Below are 25119 nucleotides of genomic sequence, written 5' to 3'. Positions count from 1 at the left end.
ATTCTTGTGTGTGTCTGTGTGGGGGGAGGGGGGGGGTGGGGACTTACTGAAAGCACAAGAACATGTTTCGGATTCCCAGCAATTCCCAAAGAACAGGTTATCTAACAGAGCAGAATAGAGGCTGTGTATGTAAGATAACGATGTAACCTCTGTCAGCCATGTTGAAGGTCAGATAGCATCTAATTAAGCTATGTACAGCTTAGTACCTACCCCTGGATCAGACCCAATGTATAGCAAAATAAAACTTCAGCGTTTGATAGGATGAGCCGTAAATGCACCCAAAACTCTTTCCTTTCCCAATCTACGCACTGAGATAGGGTAGAGGGTCACTTACATTGTTCATGCTTCTTGTTATTCTTGTACTGTGAGCAGCAACTCAACCCCAGTTTTCTGTGTGTCCACTGAAATCAGCCAGTCTGCAGAGATCGCTTATCAACACACATATGTTGTACTTTATCCTCAAGTGTGAGACCTTTAAATGCAGCAGCTTATTGAGGTATAATACTGTGAAATAATGACCAAACTCAGCACCAAGTTTCAGCTAGCTAGATGTACGAGTACCCAGTGGCTCTATGACATGTTGTCAGATATGAGCCTGGTCATTAGGGTCTAGAAAAGAAGAAATGTTTCTCTTTTCTCTTTTGCACATTTGATTTGATTCATCATGGCTTCAGGCATGGTTTTTTTTATCTTCCTAACTCATATGAAATGGAACATACTCTCTCTTGATGGTCTGATTGCTTGTTTGGGTATTTATTTACCTTGTTACTGTTCTTAGTTGTACTTTTCATGTATCTGTACTTTACTTAAGTCGATTTATTATCAGGTTCTTCTCACTTTTCTCACCACTACATATGTCAGCCAATTTTGTTTAAACATTAAAAAGTAATCAATAACGAGAGGGTTATACCCCAGCAGCATCAGGGGTGAACAAAAACCAAAAATTTAGGAGGAGGGTCAGCCATCAATTAATATGAAAATGTGTTTTCAGTAGCGTCATCTGCAGCATTATTTATTAATAGGTCTGTAGTATTGTTGTATTAAACTAAATATATAGTAGGCTCAGTTAATGATTTATATTGTGTGCATCTGAGAAAATGATTCATTCAGCAAGTACCTTAAAGTACTTACTTGCTGTCCTCAAGTTGAAAATTAAGAATGCAGTACTCTTTGTCTATTAATTTGTTCTTTTCCTTGAGTAAAATGTTGAAATACTTCATCTACTGCTGTTATCATGTGGGTTCCTATAGTATATGTTAAGAAAAATGCCACAATGATGTTAAGTTACAGGTATTATTAAAACGTAATAGGTTGTCTGAATATTGCAGATAATTCAAAGTTCAGGTTGAATCCATCCAAGCAATGTTTTGTTTGACCATTTGCATAGAAGAATCAAACTCCGCTCTCACAGTAGGGCCACCACCCTGACAGAACCTGAGATACTTGCTCTGGTTTAAGTTGTAGTTTTAAATTACATTAGTAACCGACTAAGCAAGACAAAAATGCATTTAAGAGGCAACAAATTCTTACGGTAGGTGCTGAGAAACTTGCAGAGCAAGACCTCCAGCTCTTTACCTCCTGTTCTGTGTGATTGCAATTGTGCACAGCAGTTATGGAATCAGTTGCTGGGATTGAGCAAACACAGCAGGAGACCAGGTCGGTGTCAGATAGCCTGATTAAGGGATTAAACTAACTACCTCCGGTCTGACTCTCTGACTTTAAAACAAAATCAACAAAATCCTTTAACAAAAAGTCCGTCACTCAGAAAACTGTGGAAATGGTTTCTAGTTTCATATTTTCAATTCTCTCACTTCAAGAAGACAAAATCACTTTAACATGATGCATATCCTTTAGGTAACTTTCCACTTTTGATGAATGAAACCTTTTGTCTTCAGTGAACTGCAGTATAATCTGTAAAAGGTTATAAGTCTCGTGGAAGCATGTCATTTGGTACCAATCCTGGTTCGGTCGTAGAGTTTGCATGTTTTCCCCCTGTTGGCTTGGCTAGTGAAAAGAAGTCCAAAAGCCTCCAGTTTTGTTGAGGAAAAGCTTGGGATTGGCTTTTTAACACCAAATGATACATGTTGGAACTCTATGTTCCTCTCCATGCAGCGACTGTCTAAAATAACAACTATGATTCCCCAGGCCAGCCTGTCTACGGATCCTGAATCTGACAGACTCCTCCTGCACACTATCTGTGATGAGTTTGGCCTACGTTGATTTACTCCAGAAGAAATCGATTTCATACAAATGCTTGTGAATGTGATGATCCCCCTAGCCTCTGCCCTAAACATCCTTCAGGGGGAGAAAAACACATTTCTTGGGTTCCTGGCTCCCACTATTGTCCAGCTGAAGAATGATTTGAATGGTCTATTGGATGAGAGTTTCGAGCCTATGGCTACGCAAGGTTTAATTGCATGTCGTCCCCTCATCCAGAACATGATACAGTCACTCTCTACAAGAGTGGAAGGCATGCTCGAAAAGAGAGAAAACATACTGGCAGCTATACTACTGCCAGCATTCAAGATGGACTATGTGGAGGATGAGATTAAGCACTTGCAATATCGCATGATGTTGAAGCAAGAACTTCAATCTGTTGACATAGCTAATGACTCTAATCAAGCCCAGACATCTGATGGCTCTGAGAGCAAAAGGTCATCCTTTTTCAAATTTAACCAGCCATCAAGTGTCAAAAGGTCTGAGGTGGACATCTACCTGGATGCACAGACCAATAATGACTTCACGGAGTACATAGTCTTACAAAAACTGACAAAGCTGTTTGTCAAATACAACACAGCACTCCCTTCGAGCGCTCCAGTAGAGAGGCTTTTCAGCACTGGTGGCCAGATCTTTAGGCCCAGGAGAAACAGGTTCGGAGATGCCAACTTTGAAAAGCAATTGCTTTTAAATGCTAACAAAAAGGGTAGACTAGTCTGTGGACTAAGTAAGCTTGTGTGATTCTTTGATAAGAACATTGTTTACATGTCTGTTTACTCAGAGTTTTGTGTGTCAGTCCCATAACAGAGGGACACCTGAGTTCTAGGGGTGCACTTTACAGTATAAAGAGTTAAAAAGGAGTTTTGATGTTCAAATGCATGTCATCAGTACTTGTTAAGCTGTCCTAGTAATATTTCAGGATTTTGTCTGAAAAGTTAACAAACTGCCTCTCTTGAGCTGTTTTTCATGTTTCATTTAGTTTAATTTTCATTTCATGTTTTTCTACAATATTACATAGCCTACATTATTTAATTGAAGCCCTTTTCTAAAGGTAGGTGCAACAGACAAATAAAACAAACCCCAAAAACACTTTTTGTCCTCTGTCCACACATTTATTTTATAAATTTAAATTATAGAATTTAAGGTCTAGCCTCATAATTGGTTTCATAGCAAGGCATAGCACTATGATTTGTTGTGCCTTTTGTTTGCAGTGTATGAATAAATAAACAGGCAAAATTAGCAATAATTTAAACAAAAAATTATCTTTTGGAATTGATACATATGAAATACAGTTTAAGGCAAGATGGAGTGATGGATAAAGTTTTCTTTAAAAGACAAGTTAGGTCTTTCATTCTCACTTTCCACCTTTAAACTATGAAATGAACTGAACTATGCACTAGTTCAGAACTTAAATGGTGAACTCTGAACGTGAACTATTCATGTTTTGCTTGTATGAACTGAACTTTGAACTTGTTCATGAGAGGTGTGAACTTGCATAACACTGGGTATGAATCTAATTGTGTTTGTCTGTATATGTCAGCCTTATGATGGACCGGGTAACCTGTCAAAGGCCCAATGTCAGCTGGATTTGGCCTCAGCTCACCCTGTGCCCATAGAAGGCAAAGCTAAATTGAAAAAATGGATGGACTGCATACCCAGCTATGTTAGTGTTTTCACTAGTATGTACATGAAAGACAGAATTAAATAAAAAATGTAAAAATAAAAAAAGCATTAGGGTTTCTGTTGGCATCTACAGTAAATGCAACATGGTGAGGTTTTCTTCTATAGTTTATAAAATGAACTGTTAGAATGTTAGCAAACCATTGTTCAAACTATGTGTTCATCCTACCTGGTTTATCTGCAATGACGATTTATCACTGTTCCCATGTGCAGTTTATAGATAAGTTAAAATGATTCACATAACTGGGGTATTTTTTCATAAAATTCCACCTAAGAGCATCAACTTTGCTTCATCAGAAAAGCACAACTTGTCTCTTTCCTGATAGTTGCGCTGATGCTTATCAGTTATGTCACTTCATATCTACGTGTCTGTTTCCTTTCACCCTGACTGTGACCTTACTGACATCCATCCGATAGGGAATAAAGGCCGTAGAATGCCCGCCCCTGTCCCAGTGCCTCACCAGTGTTAATGGTTTTGTCTTGAATGCTTGAATGCCATTTTACAGTAAGTTAAGTAATAGAACTCTATGTAACCTGCTGCCTAATATTTGAAAGAATAATGAAGCACATTGCTTTATTTCCGCTTCATGCTGATGACCACTGAATGGAGTCACTCTTTGTGATTTCTTAGCAATATCTAAACAATTCCCAAATACTCTAATAAGACATAAATAATAATAGTGTGTTTCTTTATTTAAATCTACAGCTCCACATCCAGATACAGAGTCATCTGGATTTAAATTTAGTTTCCATTGAGTTGAACACTGGATCACTGTCCTGTAACCTGTAAAGAAAAAACCTAAATACATTTATCTTTGATCATGCATTAACCTGTCTAGCAGTTTTCTTGTACATTTGTTATCCTTTGTTCACACACATATACAAAGACAAAAAATGCTGACATTATCCAACAAGGAAACTCCAAGAAGGATTAAACCTGTTGAGCCACTGCAGCAGAGTCCGTCCCTTACTATATTTCAGGAAGTTTTTTTAGGCATTCCGTAGTTCCTGTAGTTCAACATACGGGTTGTGAAGCCCTTACGGTCTCCGTGTTTTTTCAACACATTAGGGGGAGCGAGTGAAGTGGCAAGAGTGAGGAAACGTAATCTATGGTAAGAGATTTTATACATTTGAAAGTTTTGTTTGGTGTTTCTCAGGAATTGTCTCACTGAGGGAGCAAGTTATTTAGAGGTTGACCAATTTTCTGAGCAGATAGAAGTATTTTTTAACTGCAGTGTTTTTTTAGGCAAAGCAAAGCTCACTCGTTTATGAGTGTGTGAGATAATAGAAGCAACACTGAAAAGAATCTCAAACTAATAGTCATACTCAAAAATGTTTTTGAGTATGTGTAGTATGTGAGTATGTTTATTCAAAATGGACTGCATTAGAGATGTTTCTTGTTTTTTTTCTGAACTATTTTAACTGAAGAGAGTGGGCTCAAAAGCAACCAAAGAGACCATTGTACAACAATCATACAGAACAACTGACAGTCTGTTAGTAAGGGAGTGATTTAACAGAGGGGATTTCAGACGCAGCTTGTGTAGTTATAGCTCATCAGAGAACAAATTCAGATCTGCAATTCTTTAAGATGAATCAAAACTAACATGTAGCATAAAACTATAGCAGCCAGTGAACTCTATATTTCCCTTGTCATTATATTGTACATACACTGCTGTAGGGGTGGACTGGGACAACAAATCTGCCCCGGCAGAATAACAGTAATAATAATGAAAGTGTTGCTTATAAGTCCGGTAGCCTGTATATGCCCATATGTAGGGAAGCAACACCCATATAACTAATAACATGTATTACAGTATGAACTAAATCTTCAAATATCACCATGGCAGCCATTTTTCACGTAGTAAAAACCCACTTATTTTGGGGAAATATTATAGAAAAGTTAAGACATTATCATCTTCAAATGATCAACTATTTTTGTAAGAAAGGTTTAATATTTAATACGTCCAAGCATTGTGACATATATACACTTCAGATATTTGTAACAAACCAAACAGCCTAAAAATGGGTTGATAATTATTTAGTTTTAATCGTGGACAGACCTCCTGCTTTGCCAAAAGGCACTTTGGCCCACCAGGAAAGTGCCAGATGAAGTAGCACCACTATAAACCTCTCATTAATAGCTAAATCAATTGGAAGGTTATTTTGACTAAATTGGCTAATGCTAATCAAGCCATTTTAGTTTTTGATTTATCTTACAATGTGTGAAAGGAGACATTAAATAACACATTTACACAATGTGCGTTTCAAGATAAAGCCCTTATTCCTCAGTTTCTATAAAAACGATAAACCACGTCCTTTTGTAAAATGATGAAAGTAAGGCTGGAGTTGTAAAGGTTGAGTGAGTATCATCCAGGACGTCTTGAAGACATTATGTCTGGACCTCAACAGACAGATACTCCTGTTCTCCAGACAAATCAGGCTTTTAGAAAAATATTTATTCTGCTCGTTTGACAGTCGTTCCTTTGTTAAGTTGTGCACCTGTGAACCGACTGGTGTTCCCTCACACAATAACTTATAATGATATGTCACCGGTGTCTGTGGTCAGCGGAGACGCACATGATTTCTTTGTACCTCATTGTGGGTCGTATTTTAAGAACACAAACCACGGAAAGTGTATGTGCCACTAGAAGCACACACGACACAAGTAGATGTATACTCTTTAGAATACCTGTGCTAAGTATCTTGGTGCATTTGTCCATTTGTGAACATATGTGTGTCTTTTACATGATCAATCTTAGGCTGATGAGCCATTGCACTGGGTTTTGATGACGCACACTGCCAGCACTATGGGAGCTTCTGTGTTTAATGATGCTAAAGTTACCTTGAAGAGGATGAGCCGTTAAAGGTGTGAACACTGTGACATGTGTTTATTAAGGTTAAATGAAAAAGTTTATGCAGAAACTACTGAATGAATAACCTTAAAACTCGGTGGTGGGAGGATGTAATGCGGGTCAAAAAAGAGCCTATGATATTTTGGTGTAGAGCCAAATCAGGGGTTGGATACAGAGTTTTTTCTTATTTTACTTTCTTTAACATAAAGAGATGTTTTTCAAAAAGTCCCTTGATTTCTCAGGGAATCATTCATGGACCTATGGATCACATTTCACAGAGGTGTGGGGTCTAGCTTGTGTCAGCTGTCTGTCTCTTACTGGTCCCTTTGTTATGAGTAAGTGTTGCAGGTATTAAAACTTATATTGCATTCCACCAAAAATCCCTCAGCTTTTGTTAATTACTGCTGTTTATTGTATTGAGTGATTTGAATGGGTCTGGCGCCCTCTATTGGTCGCGGGAGGACATTGTGTTTATTTTCCCGGCTCTTGCCAGAATCCATTGGAGCTGGCCGAGAGCGACATGTACTGAAGACGAATGACCAACCCTGTTTCTTTTCTTCTGCTAAAACACTGAACAGAGCACATTCAGCAGCAATAAAAGTCCTGTGACGAAAATCAAGTCCCGGTCTACTTCACAAACTGACACACAACGCAGGTATCTGGCATAAAGGGTAGACCGGTTAGAGAAGCATCAGCCGGCTCCCAGCAGCAGCCAGTGTGGTTAACCTCAGCACTCTGTATGTTAGACTTCACGACACGGAATAATTGCCATTCGAAGTCATTTAAGTGACACGTTACACCGTCTTATCTCAAGGCATTTATATTTGACCTACCCTTTCTTTGTTCAGTGGTTCATTAATAGGATAGTTGTGACCATGTGAAAGTTCCCTGTCTACTCTCTGTAACAACAGGCTGTAAAACAATGAAGCAAGTAAAAGTGGATGGAAACCCTGTGTAACCTCTTGATTTTTCTCTGCCTTTCTTGAAGGAATGGCAATATCTAAGAACGGCTTGACCATCTGTGCCCTTCTCGTGACACTTGCTGTTTTTGAAACATGGGACTTAATTGAATTACCATGTTTGGTTACACCGGTAGGTGGGGGTGCTTAGCAACTCAAAAGAAAATATGGGACTAGTGCTGTGATGAATACATAGATGTAATCCTTTTCTTTTTTTTACTTAAGGAACTTAACAAGGAAGACCAACACTTACCTCGCACTAGACCGAAAAGAACTGGTGAGTCTAATGAATTTATGTTATGTTTTCCTCAGATTTAGAATATTTAGCCCACTTTTATATCAGCCTAAAATATGAGTGTTGAATTAACAATAAACAAGTTGAACGAGAGGATCGAGAAAATAGTAATGCTGATCATTGCGATGTACAGGTTTCCCCCTTGACAGAAAACATTCAGAAACCTGGTTTTCGGCGACACTTTATGGAAGCCCATTTCCCGCCAATGTGATGAAAAAAACAACAACACGAGGGATTAACACAACAGCAGGGGCCCATTTTTGCAGACCCACACCCGCAAATCTCTATCGAACCCTACCTGTCACACATAATTATCCAAACAGGCTAACCACAAAGCCACTGACTGGGTTGTAGCTATCTTTGTCCTGCACCTGTGAAAATGTCTCCCCTTATACATTTTTTATTTTTTTATTTGAAAAAACTGGGGTCTGATTCCTGGCTTTATACTAATCTTAGCTAAATGTCTTAGCAGAATCATTCTTCTCATTCAAATCTGTCCTCTTTCTTTTCAAACTTCAATCCTTGCAGTTCTAACAGGCCAGTGGAAATACAGCATTGATGTCGTAGTGAATGTCTCTGATGTACAAACCTTTGAGCTGATTCGCTCGTCCTTGAATGCTACTGATCTTCCCATACGAATCGATAACCAAACGGAGATCTCGGACATTAGTATCACAATTGGTGAGTGGAAACAACTCCATAACAAACATAAAGTCAAGGATAACAGTATGTGATTTGAAAATCTTCTACTCTTCTGATAGTGTGTTCGTCAACTGACTCTGGCTTCCAGTGCAGATGTGAGGAACAGTTTGCTTGGCCGTACAGCACCTGTGTCACATACGGTGCCTGCGAACGCACATGGAGCAGCATTTGTAAATGCATCAATGCTATTCCACCAGGCAACCACTCCTGTCAGCCGATATCAGGTAGTCAAATCCTGATTTCTTTGTTAAATCCAGTCACAATGAATTCAGCATCAAATTGATATGATAGTACCATTTACATAGATATCCAGTTATTCCAGATTCCAGGACTTTGTAGAGCAGAACACAGACACACAGGACAACAGCAAACACAACACACAAATGTGTATCAGTTATCTGTGTTACATGGCATATACATATATAGTTGACCAGTGTAATTTCTGGGCTTGGGAAAGAATTCAATCTGCCACACTGCATATATGAACATTTGAGGTTCTAGGTAATACTGCAAAATACATATCTGGCTGTGTATGGTACCACCTCCAAGCCAACACCCAGGCACAAAATATATGAAATGCAGTGTGAATGATTGGACGAAAAAGGTGGTAGCTCCACTTTAAGATAATAATCATAGCAATGTTTTACAAAGGAAGCCTTCTATGATGTATTTCTTCAACAGTGCTGCTAACTCAGGTCGAGTACGACGTGGAGGTGGAGCTGAACGTGACAGATGTTGCGACAGTGGACTACCTCAGGATCCTATTGAACAACAACAGCTTCTCCTTCGCCCTGGGTCCCATTGTGAATGTCACAAACATCGACATCAACACAGGTAAGAAGGGAGCTCCCGCTGTTCTGAACACCATGGTAGCCTGTTTCATCAAATCAAGGCGCAGATTGCAAGGGTTCAATAAATTTAAATTTATTTTTTAGTCAGATGTGTGTTGTTATGGGATTGTTATGTATCTTTATACGTATTTGTCAACTTTCAAAAATGCAAAATAAGAAGGTGTTTAACATTAATACAAAATATAAAACAATATATATGTTCGGTTAATTTAGTGTGGCCCGCACAGGATGTTATTATATCTTTTAGGGCGTTAATAGGAAGGCTAGCCGCCCTCATCCTATACATTCTTCACTCTATTAAAATCTTTAACATAAAATACACGAAAAGACATTTTTGGTTGGACATTAATCCAACCAACAGTCTACTTCATATACCAACAGTCTACTCCATATATAATATATATAATTAATGGCTGCCAAGACTTTTTGAAAATGCAGCTGATGCAGCTCTTGGTCTGGTCCATTTATTGGACCTGTACATTTAAACAGGCTCCATCAACTGCTTCCTTCTTTGGTCAAACCAGGACGAAGAGATGATAGCACATATGGTAAATGAGAAAGAGAAAAATGTGTGAATAATGTGCGTCCGTCATCTGCAGGGAAACTTTTGTTGGTGAAATTAAATCTGTGTTTTCAATTTGTATGTTGAGTGGAATGAGACAGGATGTGGATTCAACCATGGCAACATGTTATGCTGAATATTACAGACTCTTCCTTATAGCTCATGGGTATGCTGTACTTTAACCTTTACTTTAACAAAATAAGGATCCATCAATAGATCAATTAGGGACTAATCACTGAACACCATGTCTAATCTACATTTACTTAAGTAAAATACACAAAGGAAGTTGCATGACAACTATTTCGTGAGTTATGCAGCAAAGAGCTGATCTCAAACTACCCAAAGCCCTGAATAGCAATAGAGTTTCAGTGTTTCAGTTTGACCTTACAGCTGCTTTCAAACTGTTTAAATGCTGTTTTTCAAATTGTCTTTGCCCATCAGGTTCAGTGTGTGGTTAAATGTGAGTCTTAAATCACTTAATCTCCTTCCAACTCAGCAAAGAATCATATAAACAAAATCTAATTTATAAACTTACCTTACAGATGGAGTTCATGTTGAACAATGTTGATCAATATAAGGAACACCAACTCTCCGACTCTCTTCAGTCAAATGTAAAAGGCCTCGTTCTACAGAACCTGAATGAAGTTTCATTTTTACAAAAGTAATACTTCTACAACAATGTGTAGGTGGCACTTTACTTTGGTTAAAGATTATGATGTAGCGACAGTCGACCCACTACTTACAGTCAGATGGCTTTGTCCACTCTAAAGCTCAGACTCCTCAAGAAGATCCACCGATGGATCTGAAGGGTTGTGAGAAGATCAACTTTAGACAAAAGAATACAAAACTAAGTTCCGATAAACAAATACGATTTTATTTCTCTGAACCTTTTACTTATCTTTGTGTTTTGTAAAGTACTGAATAATTTGACCTCCATCCAAACCATCCAAGAAGTTAAGAGGGTAAATTATCTTTGAGGGAACATTTCAAGTCAACAAATCTTAGATCTGAGTCTGACAGAAACTAAATGGTGTGGAACTACCAGTTTAATCTAAAAAAAATGTTTGTTTTCCTAAGAAAAGGTAACTCTGTCAAATGGGCAGTGACGTAAAAAGTGCAGTATTTTACTTTGAAAGATGGAAAAGTACAAGAATGAAGTAGCACTCCCTGTTCAGACCTAGTATAACTTCTGTCTTGGTGTTCGAATCACAAGTGAACCACAAAATAACAGTGCAATCTGGAACCACATAGACATTCACACCTTTATTTGTTCAGGCTGTGTGGTCCTGCACACACCATTTCCAAAATGGTCCAGACATTGCAGCCAAATCGTTCTGAATAACAACAGCAACAAACCTTATTCAATTAGCTTTAAAGCCTGAATGTCAATACTTAAACCTCAGTGAATGTTTCAGTGAAAACCCCCAAACCGGAAGTGTCCGTGCCAACAAAATACAAAATATGTCCTTAACTCCACTTTGTGTTAACAGAAAAGCCCTGTTGGGTTTCACAGGTGAGTGAAGGTAAACACAAAAGCACTAGTTCAACAATGAATAAATCCTTGAGATTCAGACCTGCTCAGTGACTCTAGTGACCCCAAACAGGACTAGTACTGACTCATTTTAATCATAATACTCAACCTGGTTCACATTTGTATATTTAGAGTAGGTTGCAAAGCTATCTGACTTCAATATTTTTTGTCTTTTCTTTTGTGTGTTTAGTTTGTTACCTAAATGGCAGCAACTTCCAGTGCAGATGTGAGGACCAGTACGTCTGGTCTTCTACGGACTGTGCTACATACGGAGCCTGTGATGAGATCACGAATGACACGTGCAGCTGTATCAACAGTATTCCATCCAATGGGCAGTACTGCCAGCCAAAGACAGGTGAACTTTAAATGCTTATGCTGTGCTTATTTAATGTGCACTTTTACATTTTAACATCATCTTGATATTTTTAATCTGTTTCAAAAACTTTTGCCATATTTTCATTTTTGTTTCTTGGCAGAGTAGATGCTACTCGATGAAATCAGATAATTTGATCAAGAATCATGTTTACTTATGACCCATTTGATTAGAGCTTACATGTTTTTTTCTTTTACCATGAAGAAGCTAACCTAAGATTCCCATGTCTCTCTGTTATCTTCTGCAGCTCCTTCAGTTTATACATACCTCATTTCTGTTGAGTTTAACATCTCAGATGTTGGACTAATAAATCCACTGAGGACCATTCTGAGCAACATCAGTTACCCCATAGGCATCAACCACATGCAAATCTCTGATGTCAACATTTCTACAGGTAGGAAAAACATCTGCACACAAACTCGTGTGCAGATTTTCAGTACCAAATCATAACATCAAGACCATAAAATGTAAAGCTGTAACCCGACAGTTCACACATGGTCACAAGATGCTAAGCCGCTCATACCCACACTTTGTTCTTTAAAAAGTCAGATCTATGTTTGTTTGTGCAGTTTGCTCTCCAAGCAGCAGTGGTTACCAGTGCAGATGTGAGGATCAGTATCGTTGGTCATGTGACCAGTGTTTCATGTATGGATCCTGTGACAACATCACCTCCGACACATGTGGATGCATCAATGCCATCCCTGCTGATGGACAGCATTGTCAGCCTGTTGACCAATACAGTAAGTAGCTCTATCAAAAAGTTTTATAAGACCAATGGTAAAATATATTCTTATTTTGACTACAGCCTTTTTAATGAGTAATTATTATTTGTTTCACATCTTTTTAATGTTAACATTATAATCTTGAATGTCTTACTTTTTTCTAGATGAACACAGATGCATATGGCTACAAATTAACTTATTCTGTTGTTACTTTTCTTTCTCTTTTTCCATAGACTTTACATTTTGTCCAGTTCTGACGACCAGTCCATCACCAACAAGTAAGACTGAGGAAACAACAAAAATCAGGAACATAATATGTAAACCACAGCACAGATCATAATTAATTCACGTTTCTTTTTTCTGTTTCTGCAGCTTCTCCAGTTGTCTATGAATATATTATCACAATTGAGCTGAACACCACAGATGTTACAGAGATAGACCGACTGAGAAACATCAGCTACCCAGTCAGCTTCAGCAACAACACACAAGTCTCCGGCATTAACATCTCTACAGGTGACAATTACACCTTAGTTACTGGTTTAGTGTGAACACATTCTTCCACTTTACAGTGAATGTGGAGAAGTTACTAGACCTTGAATTCATAGTTGTTCTACCAATATCTCTTCAGCTCAAAATAGAAGAACTTTAAAGTTTTAATACTTATTTTATCCTTTATTAATCTCAGAATTTGTCATGTAATAAGATCTATGATGAAGTAATGAGGACAAGAGCAGCCGTTGTCATTCACTGCAATCAGTTTTAGCAAATGGCAATTCTGGTATCAGTGTGCAGAATTTACTCATATCTAGTGGTGAAGTAGCATATTACGGCTGAAAACCCCCTGACCTCACCCTCCCCTTCCATACATGAGAGACAACCTGTGGTTGCCTTCAGTTGTCAAAAAAACTCAAAAGGAGTTTAGTTTGTCCATCCTCAGCTACTGTAAAAAAAACATGGCAGCCTCTGTAGAGAGGACCAACTCCCAAAGTAAATACATAATGTATTTAAGTATAAAGGGTTTATTCTAGGGTAAAAACCAACAACTGGTCAAATTTAGATGAAAACATAAGTGAAAACATCAATAGGATGAACTTGTATTTAATTTCTGCCATTAGATCCCTTTCACCTAAATCTTACGCACTGAACCTTTAATGTAAAGAGAACTAACTTCAAAATGCAGCAGCTTCTAATCCTGAAAGTCTATGTTTTCCATAATCCATAATGTAATTGGCAGCTCCAAACATATGTATTCTTTAGATTTAAACGACCTAATCTCATTCATGCTGTAGCTTTACCTGCGTTTACATACAGGTCCTACCAGTACATTTGAACTCAGGGGGACGTATATCTGTCTGGAATGTTCAGCATTATCTGATGAACTTGTGTGTGTACAATTTGATTTTAATTTTTGAGTAGTTTTAAAATCTCAATCCAGATATTTAAGATATTGGCAATTTAGAAATGGAAGCTTTTACTCCATGTGTACACCACTAACTGATCTAAATCCTGTTAGATATATTGGATAAATGGTTACACAAATGAGTACTGATTTATTTTGATTTGTAAGGTTTATTTGAGTCAATTGTTTTCAAAATCTTTTAAATTCAAATTAGTTACAAACTTGGCACCATTTCTTTTTGTCAATTTGTTTAAATAAATACTACGTTTTGGAAATGTGTGAAATATTCACATTGTTCACATGATTTTCATTATATTTTCTGTCTCCAGTTTGCTCTCCAAGCAGCAGTGGTTACCAGTGCAGATGTGAGGATCAGTATCGTTGGTCATGTGACCAGTGTTTCATGTATGGATCCTGTGACAACATAACCTCCGACACATGTGGATGCATCAATGCCATCCCTGCTGATGGACAGCATTGTCAGCCTGTTGACCAATACAGTAAGAAGCTCTATGTCTTTATTTCTTTTCAAGTGTTACAAGATGAACACAGATGCTTATGGCTACATTTGAACTTATTCTGTTGTTGCTTTTCTTTCTCTTTTTCCATAGACTTTACATTTTGTCCAGTTCTGACGACCAGTCCATCACCAAGAAGTAAGACTGAGGAAACAACAAAAATCAGAAACATAATATGTAAACCACAGCACAGATCATAATTGATTCACGTTTCTTTTTTCTGTTTCTGCAGCTTCTCCAGTTGTCTATGAATATATTATCACAATTGAGCTGAACACCACAGATGTTACAGAGATAGACCGACTGAGAAACATCAGCTACCCAGTCAGCCTCACCAACAAAACACAAGTCTCTGGCATGAACATCTCTACAGGTGACAATTACACCTTAGTTACTTGTCTATTGTGAAAACATTCTTCCACTTTACTATGAATGTGGAGAAGTTACTACACCTTGAATTCATAGTTGTGCTTCCAATATCTCTTCAGCACAAAATAAAAGAACTTTATAGTTTTAAAACTTATTAGATCCTTTATAAATCTCAATATGTTTAGTTTAATAAGATCTATGATAAGGTAATGAGGACAAGAGCAGCCATCGTCATTCACTGCTATCAGTTTTAGGACATAGCAATTCTGGTATCAGTGTGTAGAATTTACAGACATCTAGTGGTGAAGTTGCATATTGCAGCTGAAAACACCCTGACCTCACCCTCCCCTTCCATACATGAGAGACAACCTGTGGTAGCCTTCAGTTGTCATAAAAACTCAAAAAGGAGTTTAGTTTGTCCATCCAGGGCTACCGTAAAAAACATGGCAGCCTCTGTAGAGAGGACCAGCTCCCAATGTAAATACATAATGTATTTAAGTATAAAGGGTTTATTCTAGGGTAAAAACCAACAACTGGTCAAATTTAGATGAAAACACAAGTGAAAACATCAATAGGATTAATTTGTATTTAATTTCTGCCATTAGATCCCTTTGACCTAAATCTTATGGACTGAACCTTTAATATAAAAAGAACTAACTTCAAAATGCAGCAGCTTCTAATCATGAAAGTCTATGTTTTCAATCATCCATAATGTAATTGGCAGCTCCAAATATATGTTTTCTTTAGATTTAAACAACCTAATCTCATTCATGCTCGAGCTTTACCTGCGTTTACAGACGGGTCCTACCAGTACATGTGAACTCAGGGCAACGTGTATCTGTCAGGAATGTTCAGCATTATCTGATGAACTTGTGTGTGTACAATTTGATTTTAATTTTTGAGTATTTTTAAAATCTCAGTCCAGATATTTAAGATATTGGCAATTTAGAAATGGAAGCTTTTTCTCCATGTGTGCACTACTTACTTTTTTAAATCTTGTTAGATATATTGGATAAATGGTGCATTACACAAATGAGTACTGATTTATTTTGATTTGAAAGATTTATTTGAGTCAATTGTTTTCTAAATCTTTTAAATTCAAATTAGTTTCAAACTTGGCACCATTTCATATTGTCAATTTGTTAAAATGAATGCTACGTCTTGGAAATGTGTAAAATATTCACATTGTTTACATGATTTTCAACACATTTTCTGTCTCCAGTTTGCTCTCCAAGCAGCAGTGGTTACCAGTGCAGATGTGAGGATCAGTATCGTTGGTCATGTGACCAGTGTTTCATGTATGGATCCTGTGACAACATCACCTCCGACACATGTGGATGCATCAATGCCATCCCTGCTGATGGACAGCATTGTCAGCCTGTTGACAAACACAGTAAGCAGCTCTATGTCTTTATTTTTTTCAAGTATTACAAGATGAACACAGATGCTTATGGCTACATTTGAACTTATTCTGTTGTTGCTTTTCTTTCTCTTTTTCCATAGACTTTACATTTTGTCCAGTTCTGACGACCACTCCATCAACAACAAGTAAGACTGAGGAAACAACAAAAATCAGTAACATAATATGTAAACCACAGCACAGATCATAATTGATTCACGTTTCTTTTTTCTGTTTCTGCAGCTTCTCCAGTTGTCTATGAATATATTATCACAATTGAGCTGAACACCACAGATGTTACAGAGATAGACCGACTGAGAAACATCAGCTACCCAGTCAGCATCAGCAACAACACACAAGTCTCTAACATGAACATCTCTACAGGTGACAATTACACCTGTGTTACTGGTTTAGTGTGAACACATTCTTCCACTTTACAGTGAATGTGGAAAAGTTACTACACCTTGAATTCATAGTTGTTCTACCAATATCTCTTCAGCTCAAAATAGAAGAACTTTAAAATTTTAAAACTTATTTTATCCTTAATTAATCTCAGAATTTGTCATGTAATAAGATCTATGATAAAGTAATGAGGACAAGAGCAGCCGTTGTCATTCACTGCAATCAGTTTTAGCACATGGCAATTCTGGTATCAGTGTGCAGAATTTACTCATATCTAGTGGTGAAGTATCATATTGCGGCTGAGAACCCCCTGACCTCACCCTCCCCGTCCATACATGAGAGACAACCTGCGGTTGCCTTCAGTTGTCATTAAAACCCAAAAAGGGTTTAGCTTGTCCATCCTCAGCTATTGTAAAAAAACATGGCAGCCTCTGTAGAGAAGACCAACTCCACAAGTAAATACATAATGTATTTAAGTATAAAGGGTTTATTCTAGGGTAAAAACCAACAACTGTTCAAATTTAGATGAAAACATAAGTGATAACATAAATAGGATGAATTTGTATTTAATTTCTCCCATTAGATCCCTTTGACATAAATCTTACACACTGAACCTTTAATGTAAAGAGAACTAACTTCAAAATGCAGCAGCTTCTAATCCTGAAAGTCTATGTTTTCCATCATCCATAATGTAAGTGGCAGATCCTAACATATGTTTTCTTTAGATTTAAACAACCTAATCTCATTCATGCTGTAGCTTTACCTGCGTTTACAGACGGGTCCTACCAGTACATGTGAACTCATGGCGACGTGTATCTGTCAGGAATGTTCAGCATTATCTGATGAACTTGTGTGTGTACAATTTGATTTTAAATTTTGAGTAGTTTTGACATCTCAGTCCAGATATTAAAGATATTGGCAATTTAGAAATGGAAGCTTTTTCTCCACGTGTGCACTACTTACTTTTCTAAATCCTGTTAGATATATTGGATAAATGGTGCATTACACAAATGAGTACTGATTTATTTTGATTTGAAAGATTTATTTGAGTCATTTGTTTTCTAAATCTTTTAAATTCAAATTAGTTTCAAACTTGGCACCATTTTCATATTGTCAATTTGTTCAAATAAATGCTAAGTCTTGGAAATGTGTGAAATATTCACATTGTTCACATGATTTTCATTATATTTTCTGTCTCCAGTTTGCTCTCCAAGCAGCAGTGGTTACCAGTGCAGATGTGAGGATCAGTATCGTTGGTCATGTGACCAGTGTTTCATGTATGGATACTGTGACAACATCACCTCCGACACATGTGGATGCATCAATGCCATCCCTGCTGATGGACAGCATTGTCAGCCTGTTGACAAACACAGTAAGCAGCTCTATGTCTTTATTTTTTTCAAGTATTACAAGATGAACACAGATGCTTATGGCTACATTTGAACTTATTCTGTTGTTGCTTTTCTTTCTCTTTTTCCATAGACTTTACATTTTGTCCAGTTCTGACGACCAGTCCATCACCAACAAGTAAGACTGAGGAAACAACAAAAATCAGAAACATAATATGTAAACCACAGCACAGATCATAATTGATTCACGTTTCTTTTTTCTGTTTCTGCAGCTTCTCCAGTTGTCTATGAATATATTATCACAATTGAGCTGAACACCACAGATGTTACAGAGATAGACCGACTGAGAAACATCAGCTACCCAGTCAGCTTCAGCAACAACACACAAGTCTCTGGCATGAACATCTCTACAGGTGACAATTACACCTTAGTTACTGGTTTAGTGTGAACACATTCTTCCACTTTACTATGAATGTGGAGAAGTTACTACACCTTGAATTCATAGTTGTGCTTCCAATATCTCTTCAGCTCAAAATAAAAGAACTTTAAAGTTTTAAAACTTATTAGATCCTTTATAAATCTCAAAATGTTTAGTTTAATAAGATCTATTATAAGGTAATGAGGACTAGATCAGCCATCGTCATTCACTGCTATCAGTTTAAGGACATAGCAATTCTGGTATCAGTGTGTAGAATTTACAGACATCTAGTGGTGAAGTTGCATATTGCAGCTGAAAACACCCTGACCTCACCCTCCCCTTCCATACATGAGAGACAACCTGTGGTAGCCTTCAGTTGTCATAAAAACTCAAAAAGGAGTTTAGTTTGTCCATCTAGGGCTACTGTAAAAAACATGGCAGCCTCTGTAGAGAGGACCAGCTCCCAAAGTAAATACATAATGTATTTAAGTATAAAGGGTTTATTCTAGGGTAAAAACCAACAACTGGTCAAATTTAGATCAAAACACAAGTGAAAACATCAATAGGATGAATTTGTATTTAATTTCTACCATTAGATCCCTTTCACCTAAATCTTATGGACTGAACCTTTAATATAAAAAGAACTAACTTCAAAATGCAGCAGCTTCTAATCATGAAAGTCTATGTTTTCAATCATCCATAATGTAATTGGCAGCTCCAAACATATGTTTTCTTTAGATTTAAACAACCTAATCTCATTCATGCTGTAGCTTTACCTGCATTTACAGACGGGTCCTACCAGTACATGTGAACTCAGGGCAACGTGTATCTGTCAGGAATGTTCAGCATTATCTGATGAAATTGTGTGTGTACAATTTGATTTTAATTTTTGAGTATTTTTAAAATCTCAGTCCAGATATTTAAGATATTGGCAATTTAGAAATGGAAGCTTTTTCTCCATGTGTGCACTACTTACTTTTCTAAATCCTGTTAGATATATTGGATAAATGGTGCATTACACAAATGAGTACTGATTTATTTTGATTTGAAAGATTTATTTGAGTCATTTGTTTTCTAAATCTTTTAAATTCAAATTAGTTTCAAACTTGGCACCATTTCATATTGTCAATTTGTTCAAATAAATGCAAAGTCTTGGAAATGTGTGAAATATTCACATTGTTCACATGATTTTCATTATATTTTCTGTCTCCAGTTTGCTCTCCAAGCAGCAGTGGTTACCAGTGCAGATGTGAGGATCAGTATCGTTGGTCATGTGACCAGTGTTTCATGTATGGATCCTGTGACAACATCACCTCCGACACATGTGGATGCATCAATGCCATCCCTGCTGATGGACAGCATTGTCAGCCTGTTGACAAACACAGTAAGCAGCTCTATGTCTTTATTTTTTTCAAGTATTACAAGATGAACACAGATGCTTATGGCTACATTTGAACTTATTCTGTTGTTGCTTTTCTTTCTCTTTTTCCATAGACTTTACATTTTGTCCAGTTCTGACGACCACTCCATCAACAACAAGTAAGACTGAGGAAACAACAAAAATCAGAAACATAATATGTAAACCACAGCACAGATCATAATTGATTCACGTTTCTTTTTTCTGTTTCTGCAGCTTCTCCAGTTGTCTATGAATATATTATCACAATTGAGCTGAACACCACAGATGTTACAGAGATAGACCGACTGAGAAACATCAGCTACCCAGTCAGCTTCAGCAACAACACACAAGTCTCTAACATGAACATCTCTACAGGTGACAATTACACCTTAGTTACTGGTTTAGTGTGAACACATTCTTCCACTTTACAGTGAATGTGGAAAAGTTACTACACCTTGAATTCATAGTTGTTCTACCAATATCTCTTCAGCTCAAAATAGAAGAACTTTAAAGTTTTAATACTTATTTTATCCTTAATTAATCTCAGAGTTTGTCATGTAATAAGATCTATGATGAAGTAATGAGGACAAGAGCAGCCGTTGTCATTCACTGCAATCAGTTTTAGCACATGGCAATTCTGGTATCAGTGTGCAGAATTTACTCATATCTAGTGGTGAAGTAGCATATTGCGGCTGAAAATCCCCTGACCTCACCCTCCCCATCCATACATGAGAGACAACCTGTGTTTGCCTTCAGTTGTCATAAAAACTCAAAAAGGAGTTTAGTTTGTCCATCCTCAGCTACTGTAAAAAAACATGGCAGCCTCTGTAGAGAGGACCAGCTCCCAAAGTAAATACATAATGTATTTAAGTATAAAGGGTTTATTCTAGGGTAAAAACCAACAACTGGTCAAATTTAGATGAAAACACAAGTGAAAACATCAATAGTATTAATTTGTATTTAATTTCTGCCATTAGACCCCTTTGACCTAAATCTTATGGACTGAACCTTTATTATAAAAATAACTAACTTCAAAATGCACCACCTTCAAATCATGAAAGTCTATGTTTTCAATTATCCATAATGTAATTGGCAGCTCCAAACATATGTTTTCTTTAGATTTAAACAACCTAATCTCATTCATGCTTTAGCTTTACCTGCATTTACAGACGGGTCCTACCAGTACATGTGAACTCAGGGGGAAGGGTATCTGCAGGGGCGGCTCCTGGCATAGGCGAAGTAGGCGGTTGCCTAGGGCGCAAAATGCGAGAGGGCGCAAAATGTGCGCTGAGAGGATCCACGGACACAATCTACAAACACAACAATGGCAACTTCTTGAAAGAAGTGGAGCTAATGGCCAAATTTGATCCAGTTTTAAAACAGCATTTACAGATGCTTGAGAGTGGAGTAGGGACCATGGCAACTTACCTTGGAAAAGTGCCATTAGTGGGAAGATCATGGAGGCAATTGTAGGGGAGATCAAACTCAGCAAGTATTTCTCAATAATACTGGATTGCACCCCAGACGTAAGCCATACCGAGCAACTGTCAGTTATCCTCAGGATTGTGTCCGTGGAGGACAAGCCACATGTGAAGGAGCACTTCATGGGCTTCCTTGAAGCTGAAGCTTCCACAGGAGAAGGACTATCAGCTCTCATCTTGAAGAGGCTGGAAGAACTGAACTTACCTTTTGATGACTGCAGAGGGCAGTCATATGATAATGGTGCAAATATGAAGGGTAAAAGGAAAGGTGTACAGGCCAGATTACTGGAAATCAACCCGAGAGCTTTATTTGTGCCATGTGCAGCTCACACATTAAACCTGGTGGTGGCAGATGCTGCACGAAGCTCACAAGAGGCAAATGGTTATTTTGGCTATTCACAAAAGATGTTCACTCTGTTTTCAGCATCCACCCAGAGATGGTCCATCTTAAAAAATCATGTAGAAATGACACTGAAGTCATGGTCAGAGACAAGGTGGGAGAGCCGTGTTAATAGTGTGGAGGCAGTAAGGTTCCAGGCCCCACAAGTGAGAGATGCTCTGCTGGAGGTCAAAGAGAAGGCAACAGATCCTGCAGTGAGAATTGAGGCCCAGGCGTTAGCTGAGGAAATTGGATCCTTTCGCTTCACCATCTGCTCAGTTGTCTGGTACGATATTCTCAGTAGCATTGCAAGAGTGAGTAAGCTGATGCAGTCTACCTCTATGCAACTGGATGTCGTATTGGATTTGGTTGGAAAGGCAAAAACATTTTTACAAAATTACAGACTCACCGGCTTTGCTTCAGCACAGGTTTCAGCAAGAGAGAGATGTGTGAGGACATGAATGTGGATGCAGTCCTGAGAGAGAAGAGGCTACGGTCCACATGCAGACAGTTCACATATGAATGTCCAGATGAGCCCATCAGTGATGCACTGAGGAGGATGGAGGCTACATTTTTTAATGTTGTGGTTGATGTTGCCATAGGGTCTCTGCAGGAGAGGTTCAAGACCTTGGGCGAGGTTGAGGAGGTGTTTGGTGTGCTTGTGAACTTCTCCAATATGACAAAGGCAGAGATGGAGCAGAAATGTCAAGTACTGAGCAGCACTTTAAGTTATGGTGGACAGTCAGACATAGACCCAAAAAACTCACACTGGAAATGAAAGGTTTCCCAAACCTACCACCAACCAACATGACAGCCATGGAGATCCTGGATTTTTTCCTCAAGAAGCGACTGCAAGAGATCGACCCAAACATGTGGGTGGCACTCAGGATATCTGTGACGATCCCTGTGACTGTGGCAGCTGCAGAGAGGAGTTTTTCAAAGCTCAAACTGATCAAGACTTACTTGAGGTCTACGATGGCCCAGGAGCGTCTCAGTGGACTATCAGTGATAAGCATAAACCATGATGTGTCACAGAAAGTCTCACTTGATGTGGTCATTGATGACTTTGCCACAAAGAAGTCAAGGCGTGTTCAGTTTTGAAGTTTTGCGTTTGGCACTTTTTGTCCATTTGCATTTTGTTGTGTCCTTAACATTTCTCAAAAGTTTCTTGAAAATGTAATTTTTTGAAGTATTGGCTATGGTTATTACTGTTTTATGTTATATATTGTTATATATCGTTATTTATATATATATACATATTTGTTTGTTTAACATTTATTGCACTACATTTCCAAAGGTTCAAAAGGTTATTGAGTAGTTTAGCATTTCTTTAAGTATTTATATTTCTGTATAATAACTGTCATTTGTTATTTGTGCTTGGTTTTAACTTATAATTTATTTTATTGTTAGTCACAGAGTTAAAGTGTTGTCATTAAAGGGTTACAAGATAAAAAGTGTTTAATTATTAGGGATGGGGGGGGGGGGGTAACGGTCTTTAACAAGCTTGGCTGTGTGTGTGTGTGTGTGGGGGGGGGGGGGCGCCAATCTGAAATCTCGCCTAGGGCGCCAACATTGCCAGGGCCGGCCCTGGGTATCTGTCAGGCATGTTCAGTATTATCTGATGACCTTGTGTGTGTCCAATTTGTTTTGAATTTTTGCATAGTTTGCAAATCTCAGTCCAGATATTTAAGATATTGGCAATTTAGAAATGGAAGCTTTTTCTCCATGTGTACACTACTAACTGATCTAAATCCTGTGAGATATATTAGATAAATGGTGCATTACACAAATGAGTACTGATTTATTTTTATTTGTAAGGTTTATTTGAGTCATTTGTTTTCAAAATCTTTTAACTTCAAATAAGTTTCAAACTTGGCACCATTTCATTTTGTCAATTTGTTAAAATAAATACTACGTTTTGGAAATGTGTGAAATATTCACATTGTTTACATGATTTTCAACATATTTTCTGTCTGCAGTTTGCTCTCCAAGCAGCAGTGGTTACCAGTGCAGATGTGAGGATCAGTATCGTTGGTCATGTGACCAGTGTTTCATGTATGGATCCTGTGACATCACCTCCGACACATGTGGATGCATCAATGCCATCCCTGCTGATGGACAACAATGTCAGCCTGTTGACCAATACAGTAAGTAGCTCTATGTCTTTATTTCTTTTCAAGTGTTACAAGATGAACACAGATGCTTATGGCTACATTTGAACTTATTCTGTTGTTGTTTTTCTTTCTCTTTTTCCATAGACTTTACATTTTGTCCAGTTCTGACGACCACTCCATCACCAACAAGTAAGACTGAGGAAACAACAAAAATCAGATACATAATATGTAAACCACAGCACAGATCATGATTGATTCACGTTTCTTTTTTCTGTTTCTGCAGCTTCTCCAGTTGTCTATGAATATATTATCACAATTGAGCTGAACACCACAGATGTTACAGAGATAGACCGACTGAGAAACATCAGCTACCCAGTCAGCCTCACCAACAACACACAAGTCTCTGGCATGAACATCTCTACAGGTGACAATTACACCTTAGTTACTTGTCTATTGTGAAAACATTCTACCACTTTACTATGAATGTGGAGAAGTTACTACACCTTGAATTCATAGTTGTGCTTCCAATATCTCTTCAGCACAAAATAAAAGAACTTTATAGTTTTAAAACTTATTAGATCTTTTATAAATCGAAAAATGTTTAATTTAATAAGATATATGATAAGGTAACGAGGACAAGAGCAGCCATCGTCATTCACTGCTATCAGTTTTAGGACATAACAATTCTGGTATCAGTGTGTAGAATTTACAGACATCTAGTGATGAAGTTGCATATTGCAGCTGAAAACCCCCTGACCTCACCCTCCCCTTCCATACATGAGACAACCTGTGGTAGCCTTCAGTTGTCATAAAAACTCAAAAAGGAGTTTAGTTTGTCCATCCAGGGCTACTGTAAAAAACATGGCAGCCTCTGTAGAGAGGACCAGCTCCCAATGTAAATACATAATGTATTTAAGTATAAAGGGTTTATTCTAGGGTAAAAACCAACAACTGGTCAAATTTAGATGAAAACATAATTGAAAACATCATTAGGACTAATTTGTATTTAATTTCTGCCATTAGATCCCTTTCACCTAAATCTTACACACTGAACCTTTAATGTAAAGAGAACTAACTTCAAAATGCACCAGCTTCTAATCATGAAAGTCTATGTTTTCCAACATCCATAATGTAAGTGGCAGCTCCAA

General features: G+C 37.7%; 1 protein-coding gene across 1 annotated transcript in view; it reads left to right on the top strand.

Moving 5' to 3' along the window:
- Window positions 1–2526: 2526 nt before the first annotated feature.
- The window catches only part of LOC133024124 (mucin-2-like), a 38313-nt gene continuing 15720 nt past the window's right edge, over window positions 2527–25119 (top strand). Inside the window, exons 1-15 of the mRNA XM_061091095.1 lie at window positions 2527–2817; window positions 3758–3836; window positions 8532–8684; window positions 8765–8929; window positions 9387–9539; window positions 11840–12004; window positions 16673–16813; window positions 18033–18203; window positions 18314–18358; window positions 18462–18593; window positions 19812–19982; window positions 20093–20176; window positions 23837–24004; window positions 24116–24160; window positions 24264–24395. Of these exons, the coding sequence (XP_060947078.1) occupies window positions 2527–2817; window positions 3758–3836; window positions 8532–8684; window positions 8765–8929; window positions 9387–9539; window positions 11840–12004; window positions 16673–16813; window positions 18033–18203; window positions 18314–18358; window positions 18462–18593; window positions 19812–19982; window positions 20093–20176; window positions 23837–24004; window positions 24116–24160; window positions 24264–24395 (2095 nt within the window). The remainder of the gene's footprint in view (window positions 2818–3757; window positions 3837–8531; window positions 8685–8764; window positions 8930–9386; window positions 9540–11839; window positions 12005–16672; window positions 16814–18032; window positions 18204–18313; window positions 18359–18461; window positions 18594–19811; window positions 19983–20092; window positions 20177–23836; window positions 24005–24115; window positions 24161–24263; window positions 24396–25119) is intronic.

Source organism: Limanda limanda, chromosome 18, assembly GCF_963576545.1.
Source record: "Limanda limanda chromosome 18, fLimLim1.1, whole genome shotgun sequence".
NCBI lineage: Eukaryota > Metazoa > Chordata > Actinopteri > Pleuronectiformes > Pleuronectidae > Limanda > Limanda limanda.
The sequence above is the reverse complement of the archived record's forward strand: the minus strand, read 5'-3'. Positions and strand labels throughout refer to the sequence as shown.